A 21577-nucleotide genomic window follows, 5' to 3' on the forward strand; every position below is an offset into this window, starting at 1 on the left:
TGGAAAATTCGACACTTCTAATCTTTAATCCAAATCATAGCCTATTGACTAGTTATTTCAATTTGAATTAACTAGATCGAAGATGGCCCAAGTAATTCGATCAGGCTCTCATGAGCAAAACTATAATCGCACTGTTCTATCTCCTCTGTGGCAAAAGGATAATCCGTCTTATCTCTCAAACCACACAAACAACAGTAAAAAAATTTAGCTAGATATAGTTAAAAAAAAACGTAAACACTAGTCGGAACGAATCGTCAACAAGCCATGTTACCACTTCTAACGGATTCGCAATATCAGAACCTACAGACGATTCTATGGACGTAGTTAAAATATTAATAAGTCAACATACGCAAAAAGATCCTCCTCTCCCACCAATCTTCATTGATGATGTCATCGACATTCAAATAATGATAAAGTCAATCGAGAAAAATGTTAACAAAGAGGATTACAAATTTAAAATAAAAAATAATCAGGTTAAAATTTTACCGGCTAATCCAGATTCCTATAGAAAACTAATAAAGTTACTAAAAACCCTGAACGCAAATTTCCACACATATCAACTGAAACAAGAAAGACCTTTTCATGTCGTACTTCGCAACATCCACCAGCTAACTTAGATGAATTGAAGTTTGAACTCTTAAATCATGGCCATGAAGTAACTAATATTAACAATAGTATCACAAAAAACTCGCTATCCTTATTCTTCATTGATTTAAAAGCCAAATAATAAAGAAGTCTATGACATCAAACGTTTAATGAATTCTGTAGTAAAAATTGAACCACCTTTTGTAAAAAAAGAGATAGTTCAATGTAAAAGGCACCAAAGGTACGGCCACACACAGAAATATTATAACCATAATTCCCGCTGTGTTAAATGTGCAGGTCTTCACTCTACAGATCAGTACACTTCAGAAACTCCTGCGAAGTGCATCCTCTATCAAGGAGAGCATCCTGCGAACTATACAGGTTGCACAGCCTACAAGACCTTGTATAAAAATAAGTACCCTAAAGCCAGAGTTAAGGGCCTAAAACAACAAGAAATTGACGTAATGCTTATATCTGAAACTCACTTCACCGATAAAAATTATCTGAAAATAAACAGTTATAACTTTCACCATACTCAACACCCCAGCGGAAAGGCCCACGGTGGCACCGGAATAATAATCAAAGCAAGTATTAAGCACTACGAACTTCCACCATTCCAGACGGACTACCTCCAAGCTACAAACGTAACGATAGAAGATTGGCACGGTCTAATCACCACATCAGCAGTATACTGCCCTAGATATTATATTTCCAAAGAAGACTTCGATAACTTCCTCGAAGACCTGGCCAATGGATTCATAGCTGGAGGAGCCTATAACGCCAAACATACCCAATGGGGCAGCAGACTTATTACAGTAAGAAGCAAAAATCTCTTGAATAGCATAAACACCAACAGACTCAACTACTTCGCCACATATGAACCCACATACTGGTCCACTGACACTAACAAAATACCTGATTTACTTGACTTCTTTATTATAATAATAATATTTGTCCAAATCAACTCCTCTCGTTATTGCAACAATTAGCTCAACAATTATCGAAAATCCACCTAATGGCTTTATTCATAACTAACTCACCAACTGGCAGCTCTTTAGAGAAGTCTTTAATCATTCAACATCAGCCTTCATTTCCCTAAAAACAAATGAAGATATAGAAGCAGCCACGGAATATTTAAACACCAGCATAATGAATGCTATTCGCCCTTCCACACCTACTAAGAGTTTTGTCAATAAACATGAATACCCCCATCACATAATAAAAAAAATCGTAGAAAAACGCAGACTTAGAAAAGTATGGCAAAGTCATAGAACACCTGACGACAAGCATAAGCTAAATAATGTAACAAGAAAACTAACTAAAATCCTTAAAAATTCTAAAAATGACTTTTCAAAAATATCTTGCTAATCTGTCTTCTATAGCTGACTCCAACTACTCACTATGGAAGGCATCCAGGAAACTCACTCGTCTTCCGCAAATAATCCTTCCAATTCGCTGTCAGCAAGGAGGATGAGCGCGTATACAAAAAGCCAACTTGTTTGCAAGTCACTTAACTAGTGTTTTCAAACCGTATTTCTCCACTATTGCAGCGGAAATAACTGAATACTTGCAATCACCCTTCCAGGTGTCTCCTCCTATTTAGCCTTTCTCATCCCTGGAAGTTATGGAATTAATCTGTCGTCTAAATCCCAGGAAAGCATCGAGGCATGATCTGACAAATAATAAAGCTACTAAATCATCAAAATCGGAGATGAGGTAACTTTCCTGCAATTTCACCACAATTAATTTCTCTCTCTTACGTTAGTTTAATTATTGCGTGATTTTGTTATTCTCATATTTGTGTGTGCATATTTCCGACAGAAGGGTATAAACTTCTCCACACAATCGAAAAATTGAACAAATTTTGTATATATGTATGTATAATGTTACATACTAACGTGGAACCACAGACGAATATACAGCGTAGATTTTGCATCTTATGGGACTTCGTGTTGTGAAATACCGTTCGTGTAAAAAATCAGTGTTTCTTACACATTCTGTGATGTATAGTGGTGAATATAGAAATTGTATTCAATTCAACTAATAAAATTATTAAAATCACAGACAAGTGTAGTAAAATCAATAGGAGTAGAAATATGTGATGCATTTTGGTGTGGGTCTTTGGCTGGCTTAGATAACATTATGATCTGTACTAGCTTCCATAGATTAGGAAAGTATTGGATTCATAAAATTGCATTGAATATTATTGTGATTAAACGTATTGCTTTCGGGGGAAGGTTTTTCAAGACTTTACCATTGATTAGGTCGATTCTTGGTGCTTTATTGTTTTTTGTTTTCTCGATTATGATTCTAAGTTCTTGTGCTGTTATATTAGATACGGCGTAGTGTTTGTTAGTTAGGGTACTAGTATTTTGCGCATCTTCGTCTAAATGACATTTGGATTTGCTGTTGTTAATATTATATGGGGTAAATGTGTCACAAAGGTGGTTGGAAAATTCTTCACCTTGCTTTTCGCTGCTTCTGGCCCATGTGTTGTCTGTTTTTCTGATTGCTGGATTTAGTTTTATTGGTTTCTTTATTTTGTTCGTGACTTTCCATAGAGAGTAGTTGGCATTCTCGTGCACAGACAGTGTCTCTATGAATTTTAAAAATTCGTTACCATTATGATCTTTTATTTCACTTTCTATTTCCTTTAAAAGTTTATTCGGATGTTTTTCGTTTTCATGTGTTCAATGTTTTTGCCATTTTGCTTTCACTTTCCTTTATTCTCAGATTTTTTCAAGGATGTCTTCTGGAATTATTTTTGTTTGCCTGTTATTTGGTTCATAAATAGTAGTTGCCCATGCTGCTTCTTGTATAATTTCGGTCAATTTTGTTACCGCTTGTTCAATGTGTTCAGGTGTTTTTAGTGGAATATTGCAGTTGATTTTGCTCTCGATTAGTTCTTTAAATGTTTGCCATTTGGTGGTTTTATTGCAAAGCGACTCTGGTTTGCTATAAAGTATTGGTTTGCTTGTTTATTCTATTATTATGTATCATCGGAGCTAAGCTCTAAGACTGGGTGTAATTTTTAATCTATTTGCTTTTAGTCCCTTTATAACTGCAAAATCAAGCAAGTCAGGAGTTTTGTTTAGATCTGTCGGCCAGTTTGTTGGTCTTCCTGTGGATAATATGTTGAGATTACTAGTTCTAATATATCTTTCTAGTGTTCTACCTCGAGGTGTATTAATGCTTGAGCCCCATAGCGTATGCTTTGCATTGAAGTCTCCCGCTGCGATGTATTTGTCACCTAAAGATTGAAAATACTGTTCCCATTTTTGTAATGTCATTTTGTGTCGCGATGGTGCATATACCGCTGACATCTGGAAGTAATTGCCGTTAGTTTGTATTGTAATGGTGGTTGCTTGAACGTGTTCCTGACTAATTTGATTGACTGATGTAAGTGGTGTTTGATATCGTTTCTTATTATCACTGCGACCCCTCCGTGTGCTTTTCCTGAGGGGTGTTGGGTATCATAGATGGTGTAATAGGGTATTTTCATGTAGCTTTTTGGTGTGAAATGTGTTTCTGAAACAAGTAATATATCAATATTATTGTTATACAGAAATGTTTTAGTTTCGAGGGTCCGTTGTTGTAGACCATTGGAGTTCCAAGATATTTTCAGCGTGCTCATTTCTATTTTTTACTTAACGTGTTTGTAAGTAGTTGTAGTATGACTGTAATTTGTTGTGTTTATTATCTGAACTCACTTATCTTTTTTGTTAGCATTTTAGTGCTTTTGATGGGTTACTTGAACAGTTTCTTGATTTCTGTAGCGTCGTTATTATTGTTGTTTTGGTTTCGATTGTTTAAGGGTGGTGTCTGGATAGTTACTTGTGCATAACTTCGGCTACCAAAGGTATTGATGTTTCTATGATTAGTGTTTATCCCCACCGATCCCCACTAAACACCCCACTGATCTCACTAAAGAAATAAAATAATCAAACTCAAAGATGGTATCCCGCTGGCGGTAGCCATCCACATGTTATTTAGCAATTAAGCTAAATTTACCGAATGTCCAGCTGGACAAATTGTAAAATACAAATCAAATAATAAAAAAAAAATCTGTTTTGATAATCCCAATAGGTCATTCTCTTAACACCTTCGCATTACTGAGTGAGGGATAAATTCAGAAACTTGTCGCAGCCTTCTAAAACGCGCACTATTCCAAATATTCTAGAAGGTTATGCTCTAATTACTTCCGCAACAACCGAATGGATTCAAAAACTTATCACTCCGTTCGAAAGCGCGGGGCTATTTTGAATTCCCAAACTGTTGTATCCTTGATGTTCTAATTCATTAGTATAACCGTATGAGTAGCGTTAATTAGCCTATCAATACGACTGGTAAATAAACTCTACGTTTTTGCTAATGCGCTATGTGCGGGAGTACTAGCAAGGGAAGGATTAAAGTTTTCTTGGAATAAATAAATCTTTTCGATATCCTCTTAACTGGTGATTTATTTGAGTTATTTAGTTATAAGTTTAGTAACAAGGATCTATTATTAATTCTTTATGCAAGTTATGAAACGGGGATAATAGTTATTATCTTAACTACTGGCGATGGAGCTTTAGATTAACGAAGAAAAATAGATTTCTTTTTGTTCTATGATTAATCCTGATTCCTTTCAAACTTTCTCTTCTTCACTTTTAATTTCGGTGGCTAATTAATGTTTAAACCAACATTCTACACGTTTCTTACCGTTATGGTCTTTGCTTCTATGATTCCTTCTTGTCCCTGACATTTAACATGGACAAAGATTATTTGTAACAATAATACGCTTCGTGGAAACCAGTGTGGCTTCACAAATCTTGCTCAAAGATGAACAGATATTTCTGCTAACAGTGGGAAGAGAAATTTGAAAACCCGTAAGCATCTTCAATTATTGTAATCCACGCGATTCTTTCGGTCGTGACGGATCAGTGATTACAATAGCGAATAACGGTTTACTCTTAATATCTTGAATTTAAAACGTAAACTTTCTGTGGATAACTTATGTGGTTTCGCAAGTCTTGCCCAAAGATGAGTAGATATTTCTACTAACAGCAGTACAAGACACTACGGTGTCTTCAGTCATTGAAGGCACCGTAATCTGAGCGATTCTTTCATTCGCAACGAGATCACAATTTAGTACAGCGAACGGTCATTTTAAATGTTTAATGTTTTTAAAGAGGGTCTGCTTAAATGTATAATAATAATTCTTAATTGTTGATGATAATGGTCAATGAATAATTTCATTCGAATTGTACATCTGTCGAATAGTACAAGTCCGAAATAATTGAAGAAGAGAATGTTACAATGTCTGAGACTCTCACCTTGCTTATATGTATCGTCGATTGCACTTTGGAAAAATCGCACTAAATGATATAATTGTTCAAAGACTGACCGTATAATTCGTTGACAATTGACTCTCGACCAATTCTCTACTCTACTAAATCCTTTGCTCGACTAAACTGTTAACTCTTGACCAAATTTTTACTGAACTAAAAGCGACTGAATCTCAATTGAAAACTGACTGACTGAACTGACCGAATCTTTACTGAACCAAAATCTTAACTCCGCTGCAAGCTGATTAAACTGACTGACTGACTTAAACTAAAAGCTAAACTAAACTGAACTGACTTCTAAACTCTAAGTGGCTACGATTATTTATACTAAAACTATCATGGGATAATTATCACGTGATAGTTTGTTCCCATGATAACGCGGAGTTTTGGCACGTAGTTACCTTTGCAGTCTTCGTTTCTGTTGGTGTCATTCTGAAAGTATTAGAGTTTCTTCTCTCCGCTGATATGGTTTTCGTGGACGCATTGTTGGGATTTTCCCTTTTAGAAACCCTTGCTGCTGCATTCTTCTTGCAGTATTAACTTCTGTTGATGATAAGTTGTACTTTCCTTGACACTTGGTTACCTTTGCTGATGCCGATACTTGATCCTTTAGCGCGTGATAATTGCTTGTCTCCACTAATACTGCGTGAGACGATCGTGGTCTCTCAACTCTCGCTGTCTGCTAATCGTACTCGGTATTGTGATGGGGAGAGGGCGTTCAAGGCGATGGTCAGTTCTTAATTTTGTTGAATAATGTTATTGTGTATTTGTTCGTTAATTTATTGCGATATTAAAAAAACGCGTCATATCCTTTGTTTCCCTTAAGCTTTCTGTTCCTAATTCTATTTGCCTAAAGTTGTAGCTTGCACTATTCGCGAGTGATGACGGATTCCTTTTTTGTCTCACGTTACGGCTCGTGTGAAGCAGGGACGTGACAACGACATTTCGACAAACAGCATGTATTTTCAAATTTTCTACTTTCGTCTTTCCTTGCAACAATAGCAAATACTGGGTCATAAATCTCATCATACAACGGGACCAACATATATAGATTGACTGTGAATGCACATCTGCTGACAATTCTTAATGTGTATTAGACTTTTATCTGTATGGATTTGAATTTTGTCCCTAAAATACATTAAAAACTGTTATATTTCGGATGTGATGTTACACGTGTGGTGTGACATGTGATATGTCATAGTCTCTGTTTATCGAATACTATCAAAAGATGCAAAACAAGTTAAAAAAGATTGGTGCCCAGAAACGAAATTTAGTCAAAAAGTCAAAACACCAAACAAAATAAAATGAAACTATCATACACATGTTCACTATTCAAACACGTCAACTAAGATATATCAACTAAAATGAGTTTCTACGATTCAGTAATGTTTGGCAATTTGAGAAGCATTATGGTAGATAAGAAATTCAATATTTGTGTACAGCATTTACAGGAAGCTAATAGCTACTAGCTAGCGACTTTGACTCACTTGATTGTTTAGGAATTTACGAATTTATAACATTTTACAACAGTAAATGACCTCATACGCAAGGTCGTTAAATTCGTCTCAACAAACACGATCGTACTTACTAAAGAAAAGATAATATAATAGTTCCATGCGGCGATAAAAAAATATTCATGCCAGTACGATTAACATGCAGAGTGCCAAGAGTTGATGTTAAATCTAAATGATGTATGGAAAATGTATTAAAATTATTGCATCGCTACATAAATCCATTATCGTTTGAAAGAGAATATTCTCTTTTCTTCCCTAAAAAAAATATAATAAACAATTAATTCCTCTTTCTTAGGCAACTTACAATTAGTTTAATTATCATATGATTTTGTTATTCTCACACTTGCCTATCTCGGACAGAAAAGCAGATATAAACTTTTCCATACACCGTAAAATTAAAATACGTTCTTGTAGCGTAGAACTCAATGGGTTCTTGTCTATGCTAGCATGCAACTCAACAGGACAGGTTCATACTTTTATAGGTTCTTGTATATGCTTGCATGTGCCACCTTTAGCACTTGACCGTATGGTGCAGCACTAGCCCAGAAACAACCAGAATCATAGGAGTGAGTACACCCATTTTCTTTCTAATGATACGTATTTATATAATCGAAGTGTTTTTCTCATGCTCTTGTTATAAAAAGTGACTCATAATTTAATTAAAAATGGCTACAAATCCTACAAACTCTTAAATATTTTTGAAAAAATTGTATTATAAAGAGAGAAGAAAATATATCATCGTTTACAATAGTTGTAGGTATCTTCATAATGTTATATCTCAAAATATGTGTACATAGAAATTATTATACATACATATACATAACAATGCAATTGTTTCATACAGAGTACCTCATTTGAATCGGATATTTAAACTATTTCTGTTGCTATTAAAGATGAAAAAAGATGATTAAGAGCAATTTAAATAGATTTAAAGCACGCATTTGGACACTCAGAATTAAACCAATATTACTAGCCAAATATCGCAAATTAAAGAAAAAAATTAAAGAAAAAAAAGATAAATTATCTCCTAATACAATTTTAAATGTGGAATAGTTTATTCTTTATCACATAAAGAACAATTACTATCTCACATGTAAATGTAAAAATACATAACAAAATTAAAGATTGAACATTTTTCATTATAAGATGCAATGTATTATTATCTTGATCATGATAAAAACATGTCCCTAAAATCATTTTAAAGATTATTTACTAATAACGAAATGTGTTGTTATATATTTGCTAACAAAGGAGAAAAAACAAATATAATATTAATTAATGGTAATACATGGCTTTCTGTAGAAATTTATTGATCTGTCAAACATGTAACAAAATATGCTAATTTACTATTTTTATATGGTATCAATTTAAATTCGTTTTACTTATACAAGAACACTTCAATATTATGATATAATCATTTATTGAATTTGTCTTGTTATTAACTAATAACATTGCATTATAAAGAAGCAAATATTATCAAACACACGCCTTAAAACATTTAAGTTTTTAGCAAATTTTTTGTTACCTTTAATAGCAGAAAGAATAATTAGGATATTTAATTTAATTGAAATACCTTGTATAAACTTCACTATTCATAGTTGCAAATAAATTATATTGCTTTTACAATTTAATAATTGCAAGTAATAACGTATTTGTTGATATATTTTTATGCTGATAGAATTGTATCATATTGCAGATTATAATTATTGTGTATATAGTAAATTATAAGTTCTTACAGATAAAATGGCCAAGTCGGACAATTTTAAAGATCATGTTAAGATAGCTGAAGAAAATATTGTCGTACGTATGTGCATTTATATTTATTGTATTTAAACTTATAGATATTAGTAATATTTATTTCATTTCATTTTCTTTGTTGTTAAAAACTGTAAAAAACTGATTTTGTTGCATTGCTATTACAATGTACATCTCAAAAGGCTTTGCTTTCCATTTTGTGTTAACACTCCTATTATGTTTCATTTATTCTGGTAACTGAACTATTATATGAAGTGTGGTGATGCTTTGAAAGAATACCTTGAACCTAGATTCGAGTGTCCTATTTGTTTAACTTGGCTGCGTGATCCAGTTTTAACATCTTGTGGTCATAAATTCTGTTCGCAATGTATATACACTTGGCTTCAGTAAGTTATATTTCTATATTAAGCTATATTAAAGTAACATGCTTAAATATGTATATATACATATAACATGTTATATTTATATTTTACATTTGTGAACCCGATTTTTATATTTTAGAAAAGAAGGTGCTTGTTGTCCAGTTGATAGCAAAAGTTTAAAATCTGAAAATGATTTATTCAGAGATTTATATACAAGCAGAGAGATATCACAACAACGAATACCTTGTCTCTACCAACAATTTGGCTGTGAAATTAAAATGTCCCCAATGGATATAGAAGCACATATAAATGGATGCTCATATAAAAGAAGTCTGGCAGATTCACAAACTGTCTATTGTTCCTTTAAGAATGTTGGTTGCATGAAAACTTTTCATACTGAAGAGGATTTACATGCACATTTAGAAGGAAATATAAATATCCATTTAATTGTTAGTTTATTTTATTTGATACAATCATATTTTGTTACAATATAGAAATGACTTTCCATCTATTTCATAGATGATCCTGAACATATTAACACAACTATCTGTTTCAAAAAATAACGTTGATAATATAGCTGCAGAATCTAAATTATGGGATCCTCCACCAAAAAATACAACTTCTATAGAAAAAAACGAACCACCATTAGAATGGCAACACTTATTAAAGTAAATTCTTTTTGCATGCTATTGTATAAAAACTTTCTATAGGGCATGTTAAATACTTTATTGTAATTAAATATATTATCCTCTGTTAGGAATCTATATGAAAGGATAGTGGTGCTGGAACAAGAAAACAAGGAACTATCTATAAGCATTTCTAATTACAAAACTCAACTCACAACTTTGCAAACTTCTTTACGATTTAGCCAGGAAGAAATGTCTTTACGTAGTTGTAATGGAGTTTATATTTGGAGATTACATTGTTTTCATGAGAAACTTGAAACCATGATGAATGATTCGTTAAAAATGTTTTATAGTCCTGGCTTTTATACGAGCCCTAATGGTTACAAGATTTGTGCTAGAATTAATATATCTTCTAAAGATCCTGAATCTCTGTCACTCCTTCTGCATATAATGAAGTCAGAAAATGATGATGGTCTAGATTGGCCATTCAATGGAACAATGTATTTTGTTTTGGTTCACCCAGATAATCGGGAGAAAGATATACGAGAAATAACTTCATCAAGACCAGATCTTGAAGCATTTAGAAAACCAATATGTGAACTCAATAAGCGCAGTTTTGGTTATACAGAATTTGTGCGAATACGAGATTTATCTGATTTTTTGGAAAATGATTGTTTAATTTTCAGGATAGAAGTTCATGTGTATGATAAATTTAAAATATCAATATAATTTAAAAATGTTTGTGACATTGGTTTTTTTCCTTGTCTAAAATTAGAGCCATTTTTAAGAAATTTACTAGAAATTTCCATCCTTATGTTAATATAACAAGTAAAAATTCATTTATTCTTTCATTCATTTAATTCAATCATTCATTCTTTAAAACTTCGATTTGGCACAAATGCGTATCATTTAACCTGAAATTTGAGTAATATAACACATTCAGGTGCATTTTTATACAACCAACGATTCCACTCATTGAACTCATTGTCAAATAGAAGACAAAATGTCAAAGTAACTCAGAGTGTAAATTACACTAAAAACGCTCAATTTTTGAACCGCTACATTCCTGAAGTTAAAGGTCGAAAACTAATAAATGACACAAAAAAGAAGACTATAATTTTGTTTCCTAAAGTAAAGTTTAAATCCGAAACGCATTCATTCAGAATCATATAAATGTGCATTTTTATCGAAAAGTACGCACTTGATTCGATTGAATGTCTTAAAGTTGTGCTAAAAAGAAATATATTTATTTTAATGTAAAAATCTGTTGCCTTTTTATAAATATTGAATACAATCTTTAATTCACTTTAGATGTATGTATGTGCGTGTAAGATGTAATTATGCGTGTTTTGTAAGGAACTGTAATCCGTCCTGTAATGTGATCAAATTAATTCTATTTGTCTACAAATATTTAATTGAAATAAAACTTCTAATTCACATATATATGTATTATACTTAAAATATTTTTCCTCGAGATCTCAGAAACATATAACAATGTATTTTAGATATGTACATACAGTAGCGGACATATACCTTTAAATATACCAATTAATTAAAAATTTAGTGACCTTATAGGACTGTTCCGTCCTTCCCGACGTCGATAATTTTTGAATATGTTATAGAAATCAACCTTGTGAATTTTCCCTTATGCACATAACCACCAGTCCCGTTTAATTTCCAAGCATTCGTAAAAAACTGTTGATATCACTACAGTATATTTCTGCCTATGGCTATCCGCCCGTGGTATTATATACGCCAGTTTGGTCGCCGGCCGTTTATCTTCTGTTTGTAACCGAGATGTTCTGTTTGGACGAGCGTAAAAATCCTGTGCACAATGTATATGAGAGGCTGCAAGAAATGTCTGTTTCAATTAAATTCAATTAAAAAAGAATATAATCAATGTATTAATTTTATGATTAGGATAAATTTTCCAATCCGACCGCCTCGTGGCGTCCGACAATACTTATCAATATCTCAAAACGGACAAAATAATAATGATTACTTTATCTCGTAAAATAATATCAATTATTCATTTGCCTATTATTTTTATAATTAATTTGTTATTATTATATGCAAACGGCATAAAATGATATTATATGATAGATTTAAAGATCTACCCCAAACCCAACACATTGATGATTTTCATCTTTAAGTGAATTATAATAGACATTTGAGAAGAATTAAGGAAACGACAAGCTGGCGGCATAGTGGTAGGAGAAAGAAAGGTATGGTCAATTGATATATGCAGACGATATTGTGCTGATGACGGATAGAGAAGAGCAGCTAAAGGATATGTGGGATGGTGTGACGTCAGGGAAGGACGTGGCGTGAGGGGTAATTGTTTATAAACGTTGTCAAAATATGTTAATCTTGTCAAGGAGTGGTGTGAGCGTTACCAAGGTATGTTAAGGGAAAAATGAGCGTGGAAAATGCTGTCAGAGTTGAATTTATCGGGGCCGTGTTGTTGTGTCGTAGAATTAGTGAGAAACGAATACGCGAAACGCGGTATTATATTCGATTTTGTGAGAGTGATTTAAAAAATTTTTAAAGGAAACCGAATTAGAACTGAACAGCGAAAAGACCAAGATAGTAGTTTTCAAAAAAAAAAAAGAACAAGAGGAGACAAAGAAAATGAAAATGGGGAGAGCGAGAATTAGAAGAAGTGGACGAGATAAGATACCTAGGGTACATACTACAGAAAAACGGCAGTGATGAGAAACACATACAAGACAGGAAAAAGAGAGCAACAATAGCAATGAAGAAAACATGGAGCATGGGAAAAAGAATTTTCAAACAGAACTACAAGAGGAGAATGAAGATGTTTGGAGTACTGGTAGACAGCGTGGCGCTGTTTGGAGCAGAGGTATGGGGCTGGAACATGGTAGAAAGACTGGATAGAATACAAAGAAAATATGTGAAATGGATCTTAGGTTTAGATATGACAACACCAAATTATATATTGATAGAAGAATGCAAGCTAACAGAAATCAAAGAAAAAGCATTAAGAAGAGCAGCAAGGTATGAAGGGAAAGCCATAAAGTCAAAAAAGGAGCTAGTAAGGGAGTGCATAAAGGAAAGAGAGAAAAACTGGAGAAATGGCCAAGAAGGGAAAAGAGCAAGAAAGAGAAAGAAGGGACTAGAAGAGGTAAGAAATGGAGGAACTCAGATGGAAGCAAGAAAATAGCAAGAAAAGATGACAGTAGACCAAATTATAGAAGAAAAAAGAAAGAGAGAAGCAGAAGAGAGGGGGAAAAGGATAAGGGAATTCAAATATAACATACATCATAGAAAAATTGCCAAAGAAGAGTTACCAAAATACTTAAAGGAAGGATGAAGTGGAAGGACAGAAAAATATTAGCAAGATTTAGATGTAGAAACGAGACCAAAGCAAGGGGATACTGGAAAGAAGAAGGAGAAAAAAGATTCAGGCTATGTAAAAGGAAAGAAGAAGACCTGAGACATGTAATAGAAGAATGCGAAATAACGGGAGGACCAAAAGACACAGAAAAAATACTAAACGAGACTGGAGAAGGACTAACAGAACTAAAAACAATAATGGAGAAGAGAAGGGCAATACAAGACGAGGAGGAACGACAATACGGAAGCACAGCAAGGAGGCAAAAGCCCAAAAGTTGCCATAGTTTTAGAGACAAAATAATTAGGGGAGTGCAATATAATAGAGTGGATAAGAGGGGAGGTAGATATATGAGAAGCGAAATAGATACGAGATGTAAAACCGAAAGTTCGTCCAGAGCCGAAAGTCACGGACTAAGTAATAATAAATAATAAATAAATATAATAGATATTTGTTGCATCTTCGGATGTATACATTGTGCACGGATCCTTTATATTCGTCCGACTCACAGTTACAAACAGAAGATAAGCGGCAACCAAACTGACGTATGCGGTCAAATTACGCACAATTATATGCAGAAATACACTACAGTGGTACCTGCAGTTTTTTACAAATGTCTCGGAAGTATCTGAAGTCGAGTCTATAATTATATGTATATAATTATAATTATATGTATAGTCTTAGAGTATCCATCATTTTTATGGCATTTCCAATAACTTTACGAAAAGGATTGCTGTTTCAATAAAACGTCAAGGTTACCTTGACTTTTGCAAATGGTATTATGTACGAGTACCAAAAAGTAATACCTCCTTTGAAATAACAACAATAAAAATGCATTTTAAAAAGATTTTTTGATTCGTAACTTTAGTATATATACCACTGTACATTTATCGTAACATTATACGAGTTTTTGTATATCTTCGTCAGATGCTTCCGCCGCTAGTTCCCATAATCATCGATATACGCAATCCTTTAAATCATCTTGTCTTGTGAAGCATTATTGACTAATAAGTTTTGCAAAAAACTGGAATGAAATCGCAGATACTTTCTTGAGCTCCTGTGTAATGATGAGCGGCCTGAATGCTTACGATCACGTATAGTTTCTTTATCCCTATTAAATTAGTCCCTATAAATTATTGATTAGTCCCTATTGAAAAATTATTTTATGAAACAAATGAAATTATGTAGTAAATAAATTCAACAATAATATGCCGTTTTGCACAGTATGCTATAATGGACAAGTAGAACACTAACTTTAGATAATACTATTTTTATCTTATCTTAAAGTATTTACAATCAATTCCTCTTAGGAATTTGCTGTCTTTATTTGTTGGTATTTTTAGGTCTTTGCGTATATCTTTCTTTCTGACATACCATGGGACATTGACCATTACAGCGACCCTAGTTTATTTATGTGGCTCATTACTGCTGTCCCTGTTAGTGGTATTCCGTACGTCCAAATTGGTTTTATTATTGTTCTGTAAATTCTTAATTTATTTTCCATGCTGAGTTTAGAGTTTCGACTAGTTAGTACATCTGCCTTTTTTTTTATCCGAGGGTGAAAACGTGAGGCTCGTTTTTTCAGGGACTGTATTCTCTTTATGTGACATCAAATTTAAACTCCTTCGTCGACATTCTAAATCGCTCTGCCTTCTCGGCTAATTCTAACAACACTGCAAGCGTATATGTTATACTATTGCCATACCCACATGTTTTCGCGAACACGGGTAATTAAGTTACTTCTGAATTAAATGCATAACCCTTTAAGTACAGGATCAGTTCTTATGATTAAGTCGGATGGCTATGTTGTCTACGCGTTTTCTGTAGTTTCTGAATCTTCGGTGGCGTTGTTGTGCGAGGCAAGGATTATCGTGTGGCCTGCAAATGTGGCAGGTATTATTTTTCATCCATATGTCTGCCGTATAATTAAGATACGGGTCAGAATCAAGCATAGTAAGTAATATGTAACACTTCCAATAAATAAATAAATAAAATAATTTTCCACATTGATGTTTCTAACCATAGAAGTCAAAATTTCTGAACTCAAAATAATGTGAAAATCATAGTTTAGTAGAATCATTGAATTCATTTTGGAGTCAGCTATAACTCTATCAAGTGAAGAATATATAGTGCCATTTGCAAAAATCAAGCAAATTTTTTTATTGTAGTTTGTAACCAAATCGACACTGATCCTTTTATCCACTGATCCACTGATTGTTTTAAACAATTTTTTGTGAGATTAATGAAAATGAGGAGCCAATAAGTGCTCCTCAACTATACTCCTTGTACATACAATAATTATTCAAACAGTTCCATTACAGTGCATAGCTATGAAATATTGATTAGATAACAATAATACATATGTATATAGTTGCCATCATACTTATATACATAAATATACATATGTACTTTGTTCCAGTATATTAACTTGTACGAAAGTGGGTTTAGTGGAACAAATAAGTAGTAGCAGACGTATCAGAATACAGTGTTACATTTACTTTGTCAGTAAGAATTAAAATAAAATGCAAATAAATATTATACGTATTATATTTATTTTTGCTTCGTTATTTACGGGTATTCTTGGACTATTACTCATTTCTATGGAAGCCTACCTGCCCATTTTGATAACTCGTTCTTTTCGTTACGGTAAATACTCCATTAATTATCAATCAATAATTAAAAATGCAGAAGTACCTAAAAGGTGAGTAATAATAATATAATACATTAATTATTTAATATACTGGCCAATTTTCTGAAGAACCCATGAATTTGAACGGGACACATTTTAATCATTTTGTTGTGACGTACATATAACAAGAGAAATAATAAAAAAGATTGGATGAACCCTACTGATTTTAAGAAAAAATAAAGTACTGTTGATATTAATAGGCGTCAGTTAGATTAAGCACATTATATACATTTATGATATTTAACAGTCGATAATTTAATTAAGAAAGAAATATTGTTAGCATATTCATGAACAATATTAATATACGGATGCATTCACATATTATTTTTCTTCTTATATGTACGTCACAACAAAGTGATTAGAAAAAGTTCCATTCAAATCTCATCAACTGAGAAAGTAGCTTTTCAACAAATTCATCAATATATTATTAGTTTATTACAATATTTTTAGAAAAGTAATCATTTATAACATTTTAGATGGTTTAGACATTTTTATGTTTTGGCTGCACCTCTTTCAAGTTATGTCTTATATTTGATAATTTGTAAATTTTTATGGACGGGTAATAGTTCCAAAAATGTTATATGGATATTAGATATATGTTTGGGATCATTCAGACAAGTACTAGGTAAATACTTAGATGCTATTGAATTTTAAATTTACTTATTAAACTCTGGATAAGTGCTCGAAAATAGATCGCCGAAAATTGAAAGAGAAATAAATTCGAGAATTGACTTGATTAAAAGAAATACGTGTATCGATATGTGAATGACGACGGAGCATTTAAGCGTAGATTATTAGGCGCAAAAATTAGGCGTAAAAGACTAATAAAAAATATCTTTTATTAGTAAGCATTTCATTTAACAAATGTTTTGCAGTATCACCAGAAAGTACATTTATAGCAACTCTGGTTTTAACTTTACACTGCTGGAAACGATTTTATGAAACACATTTTGTAAGTATCTTTAGTGATAATATGATGAATATTAGCCATTATTTAATGGGATACATACATTACATAGGATCTTTGGTATGTATCATAGGTGAATCTGATGGTTTTGTTGAAGGTAATTAAACACTTATAAATATCAGATTAAAATTTGTTTTTAATCAATTGAAGCCAATTTTTTTTGAAGCTGCATGTTCCTCATATAGGTTCAGAAGGAAACTTTTCCTGGAGAAGAATTACATATTTACAATTAATATGTGCTATTATTTGTGTACTATCATCATATGTACAACTCAGGACAAATTTTATTCTTAGTAACTTACGATATAATAAAGATAGAAAGATTACTTCCACAGCATATAAAATACCACATGGTGGTCTGTTTGAGTATATATCAGGCTCATTGCAATTTACAGAGATAATTATTTATATACTACTTTCTATTATCTTATGGCAAAGTACTAATTTTCATTATATTACACTTTGGGTAATAATTAATCAGGTAAAAATATTATATAACATTTTTAAAGTATGTATGTAACTTTGAATTAATAATTTCTTTCTTTTATTTTAGACTGTTACTGCTGTACTGACTCACAAATGGTATATACAAACATTTAAAAATTATCCAATGTCGCGAAGAATTCTACTTCCTTATATTTTTTAAGTATGACAAAATTCTATTTATTATACATATAATGTTATTACAGAAATCTTAATTATATTTTACGAAGCAATATTATAATTAAATGAAAGAAGTGAAGTAGTTATATCTTGTTAATAATGTATATCTTTTTATAACATTTGAAATAAATTATATTAAGCAATATATGCTTACTTCAGTGTGGCTCTGGTAGTTCTAAGTCCACATAAACCTGCAAGTCTACACCATCACTATTTTCTCATAGTTCTCACATGTTATATCCTCATAATATCTCCACCCGCTAATGATCTTGTGTAATTGATGTGACTTAAGACAATAATAAAATAAATAAGATTTTAAATATTAATTTATTTTACATTACGTACAAACAAATGTAAATTATGATCAAAATACAACACTTTAACAATAATTAAAGCTAAAGTATTTATTTATTATTTGTATCCTAATTTTTAATATTGACAAATAAGTGCGAAATTTTCTTTGCAATATATACAAATATTGAGTTCTTGTGTATTTATTTATTCTTTCACTTAAACAGTAAGCTGAAACAAATAATTTAATCCTCTCTGAGATACGAGATAATAGTAATTCTTAGAAAAATATTAAAAGTGGAGTATATTGATATATTTATTCAGAATTTTTGCATACATCACAATAATTAATGTTTTTATAAATATATTAATATACACCAACATGGAAATATTTTATCAATTAAGAATAAAATACAAATTAAAAATATTTTATTTACCTGTACGGATAGCCCTGTACTTTGTTCCTAAATATTGATAACAGCAAACTAAAGAAGATAGCGACTAATCCAGCGCCTATTGCCGCGAATATTCGTCGCTTTTTTACATCACCTTTACGTGAAGCGGCTTCAGTCATTAATATCATACCCAATACCACTGCTCCATCTTATTACATTTTGTTAAGAAAAATATTAGCTATATATCTATGCATTGAGAAAGCCATGGTAAGGTCATAACAACTGTATAGTACACAAACCATAACATTTCACTGTCGAATATTTACGATTATCGAATTTTGGCATTAATCCTTTATGAAATAAAAGAAATAGACCTTATTGAAATTTAATATAGTTTTTCAAAAATAGAAAATGTTTGATGATTTAGTAAAAACTTCGATTTTTGTATTACTTGATTAAACACCATATATAATACTATATTTGTTTAACAAATGCCTAAGGGTTAAACTAGATTAAAATTTATTTTATGAATCACTTACACACTTTAATAAAAAGGATACTCAAAATCATAACAATGTATGTTTCTAAAATAAATTGGCCTTGAGAAGAAGCATGTATGTAAGCTACGTTTCCACTGGGTGATCTATGTATGAAAGGTGGACCTCTAATATGATTCCACATTTGTCCAGATATCATTGTAAGCGTAAAGAACTGTTTTAAAAAAACATTAGAAGATAAATTGTCATTTCAATAAATATATTTATACCATGACTATTACCAATGCACCAAGACCCCAAATTGTTTTATTATAAATGAAATCTAAATTGTTACGCCTCAGGTATAAAAATCCTCCAATAAGTACTAGCAACATTATTATTGCCACTGTGCCAGAATAGTTCGGTGGTCTAAGTACTCTAATCTATAACACATTTTGAACATGTTAATATGATTCTTACTGATTAAATACTCATACATATATACAGGGTGGTTGGTAACTGGTGGTACAAACGGAAAGGGGGTGATTCTACGCAAAGAAAGAAGTCGAAAATATAGAATAAACATTCTTCGTTTAAGGCTTTGTTTTCGAGAAAATCGACTTTGAATTTTCGCTCGGTAAGCGTGCACTTTATCGCGTCTCGTTATAACGGACCTCACTGTAGATCGTTGTCTCGATGGAAAAATTTAAAAAAACTAAAAAAAAAATTTTTATTCTATATTTTCGACTTCTTTTTTCACGTAGAATCACCCCCTTTCCGCTTGTACCACTAGTTACCAACGACCTTGTATATAAATACCTGAATATCAGTACGTTCAGATATCCACTTTGCAATTGCTTCTGCTGCAAATCCTACTCTTTGAATGTCCATAGTATCTGCAGGTTTTGGTTTGCCTTTTGGTGGAAAATGCATATATACTGGTGCAGTATTTAATCGCATCTATTGTAAATACATTTACTTTTATTTCTCATGTATTATATTCCTATATATATGGAGTGTCACAGGCAAAAATTCCACCATGTATTTAATAGATTATTCTGAATCAAGGTCATATATAGTGAGACTTGGTTTATGTTTTTTCGAGATAATTGTTATTCACTTTGCTACATTATCAATTACCACAGTTTGAGTTTATGGAATAATCTTCATTGATGTTAATAATCTTGTATACAACCTTATTACAACCTTGAACTAATATTTCCAATTCTTCTATGTCAGAAGTAAAATATGATCATGATATGGAAGCATAATAAATAATAAAAATCGATTTTATGTTAAAAGCATTACTATCAAAAGGAGACCGATTAGATATTTTTTATTCTTCTTAATGAATACTATAAGTACTATAAGTCCTTTAAGTATTGGTCCCTGTTTCTATTAATATATATGATTTTTATGATTCAGAATAACCTATCAAATATACTATGAAAATGATTTAGTTTCCTTCTGGGATAACCTGTATAAGCATAGATGTATTGCATACCATTTGAAAAACATCAGATCCTTCATCAAAATCTACAGACGCAAAGAACAACTTCTTTGAATGAGATTGTAAATATCTGAATGAATTCGCTACTATTACAAATTCATCGTTTGCATGCCTGATAAAGTAAAAATATAAAAAGGCTAATTAACATTAAATGTAATAAAGTTTGAAGATAAATTAACATTAAAATTACCTGCATATGTGGCATTGTCTTTGAGGTGCCATAGCTGTAAACATTACAACAACAGAATAATTTCTTGGTGTAGTTTTAACATATTCTTTAAATTTTGCTCCATTGAACTTAATCACAGGTCTCGTGAGAGCTAATTCTGATAACTGCTGTACTCGGTCTGACAATGAAGAGCCAGGAGTCTGAAATACATTATTTTACTTATATTAAATATAAGAAAATTGAAATTTAAGTAAATTTTGAGTGATTGAAGGTTAAACATATTTTTGTTATGTTGAAAACTTGTATATTGCGTAAAATTGTTAAAGTGCATTAATAATAACGTTCTAATATTATCATAATTGTTTCATTGATCATTTTTGAAATGGATCGAATTTAAGAAATTGCAAAAATAATTTGTCATTTCCATATGTATAACAATTGCAATAAAGTAATTAAATTCTCACATTTTTCATCCTGTATTGCCCATAAACATGATTTAAACTTAAAATAAGTCCCAACAGTATAATACTTGTTTTAAAATCCATTACAAACAGCATAAATTAATATAGTACAAATACAAATAATCTTCTACTACGAGCACGTTACAGCTATGCAGATAATGTACGAATCTTATTGGTCTATGCAATACGACGTGGCAAATTTTATCCAAATAAATAAACGTACCAAAACTTTATTATTTACACTAAACAAATATTTTTTTATAAATTTATTTTTTATTTTATATATACATTGTATAATGACTTTTAAGATCATACATTCTATATTTTAAGTTTTTATGTAACATTTGTCAGGAGCGCATACAAAAATTTTTAAACTTTAAATTTTGATATCCTAGTATAAAACCACAATTTAATTTTTAATTTTTTTCTAAA

General features: G+C 31.6%; 4 protein-coding genes and 1 long non-coding RNA gene across 10 annotated transcripts; 3 read left to right on the forward strand and 2 right to left on the reverse strand.

Annotated features, from left to right (window-relative positions):
* Positions 1-7873: 7873 nt before the first annotated feature.
* LOC100744070 (TNF receptor-associated factor 6) lies at positions 7874-11357 on the forward strand. Of its 4 annotated transcripts, none has more exons than XM_012389015.3 (6): positions 7874-7992; positions 9165-9226; positions 9437-9567; positions 9683-9992; positions 10063-10211; positions 10301-11357. In XM_012389015.3, exons 2-6 carry the CDS (start codon positions 9170-9172, stop codon positions 10896-10898), a joined length of 1245 nt encoding a protein of 414 aa, XP_012244438.1. In that variant the 5' UTR covers positions 7874-7992; positions 9165-9169; the 3' UTR covers positions 10899-11357. The 4 variants fall into 4 exon arrangements, with proteins under 4 accessions (XP_012244438.1, XP_012244437.1, XP_012244439.1 ...); XM_012389014.2 differs by having other exon boundaries at positions 7983-8179; XM_012389016.3 differs by lacking the exon at positions 7874-7992 and adding an exon at positions 8165-8183.
* Positions 11358-11363: 6 nt separating this feature from the next.
* LOC117152032 lies at positions 11364-14957 on the reverse strand. Its single transcript, XR_004462251.1, has 3 exons — positions 14284-14957; positions 14030-14152; positions 11364-11951 (listed from the first exon to the last, which is right to left on the reverse strand). It is a non-coding gene; the product is annotated as an uncharacterized LOC117152032 (long non-coding RNA).
* LOC112213333 lies at positions 12754-13815 on the forward strand. Its single transcript, XM_024369607.2, has one exon. The coding sequence runs from the start codon at positions 12925-12927 to the stop codon at positions 13351-13353; it is 429 nt and encodes a 142-aa protein (XP_024225375.1). The 5' UTR covers positions 12754-12924; the 3' UTR covers positions 13354-13815.
* A 1-nt stretch (position 14958) lies between the features above and the next one.
* LOC100744185 (polyprenol reductase) lies at positions 14959-17986 on the forward strand. 3 transcript variants are annotated; one of them, XM_033322348.1, is made up of 7 exons: positions 14959-14974; positions 15110-15477; positions 15944-16225; positions 16690-16838; positions 17089-17277; positions 17366-17661; positions 17734-17986. In XM_033322348.1, exons 3-7 carry the CDS (start codon positions 16047-16049, stop codon positions 17824-17826), a joined length of 906 nt encoding a protein of 301 aa, XP_033178239.1. In that variant the 5' UTR covers positions 14959-14974; positions 15110-15477; positions 15944-16046; the 3' UTR covers positions 17827-17986. The 3 variants fall into 3 exon arrangements, with proteins under 3 accessions (XP_033178239.1, XP_033178240.1, XP_012244440.1); XM_033322349.1 differs by lacking the exon at positions 14959-14974 and having other exon boundaries at positions 15011-15251; positions 15352-15477; XM_012389017.3 differs by lacking the exons at positions 14959-14974; positions 15110-15477 and having other exon boundaries at positions 15501-16225.
* A 356-nt stretch (positions 17987-18342) lies between these two features.
* On the reverse strand, positions 18343-21328 carry LOC100744621 (tumor suppressor candidate 3). Its single transcript, XM_003491714.4, has 8 exons — positions 21149-21328; positions 20706-20884; positions 20510-20627; positions 19825-19965; positions 19308-19448; positions 19090-19240; positions 18572-18737; positions 18343-18365 (listed from the first exon to the last, which is right to left on the reverse strand). Exons 1-8 carry the CDS (start codon positions 21239-21241, stop codon positions 18350-18352), a joined length of 1005 nt encoding a protein of 334 aa, XP_003491762.1. The 5' UTR covers positions 21242-21328; the 3' UTR covers positions 18343-18349.
* Between the last annotated feature and the right edge of the window lie 249 nt (positions 21329-21577).

Source organism: Bombus impatiens, unplaced genomic scaffold (assembly GCF_000188095.3).
Source record: "Bombus impatiens unplaced genomic scaffold, BIMP_2.2 scf_0611, whole genome shotgun sequence".
NCBI classification, from domain to species: Eukaryota; Metazoa; Arthropoda; class Insecta; order Hymenoptera; family Apidae; genus Bombus; species Bombus impatiens.

Coding starts and splice junctions, on each gene's coding strand:
- LOC100744070 (XM_003491709.4), top strand. CDS start 8,650: ATGTGTTGTTATATATTTGCTAACAAAGGAGAAAAAACAAATATAATA. Junction 9,227..9,436: donor TAGCTGAAGAAAATATTGTC/GTACGTATGTGC, acceptor TATTATATGAAG/TGTGGTGATGCTTTGAAAGA. Junction 9,993..10,062: donor ATATAAATATCCATTTAATT/GTTAGTTTATTT, acceptor TCTATTTCATAG/ATGATCCTGAACATATTAAC.
- LOC112213333 (XM_024369607.2), top strand. CDS start 12,925: ATGAAGAAAACATGGAGCATGGGAAAAAGAATTTTCAAACAGAACTAC.
- LOC100744621 (XM_003491714.4), bottom strand. CDS start 21,241: ATGCTGTTTGTAATGGATTTTAAAACAAGTATTATACTGTTGGGACTT. Junction 20,628..20,705: donor AGACAATGCCACATATGCAG/GTAATTTTAATG, acceptor TTACTTTATCAG/GCATGCAAACGATGAATTTG. Junction 19,241..19,307: donor TTTGGGGTCTTGGTGCATTG/GTAATAGTCATG, acceptor TTTTTAAAACAG/TTCTTTACGCTTACAATGAT.
- LOC100744185 (XM_033322348.1), top strand. CDS start 16,047: ATGCAAATAAATATTATACGTATTATATTTATTTTTGCTTCGTTATTT. Junction 16,226..16,689: donor AATGCAGAAGTACCTAAAAG/GTGAGTAATAAT, acceptor ATAACATTTTAG/ATGGTTTAGACATTTTTATG. Junction 17,278..17,365: donor ATCTGATGGTTTTGTTGAAG/GTAATTAAACAC, acceptor TTCCTCATATAG/GTTCAGAAGGAAACTTTTCC.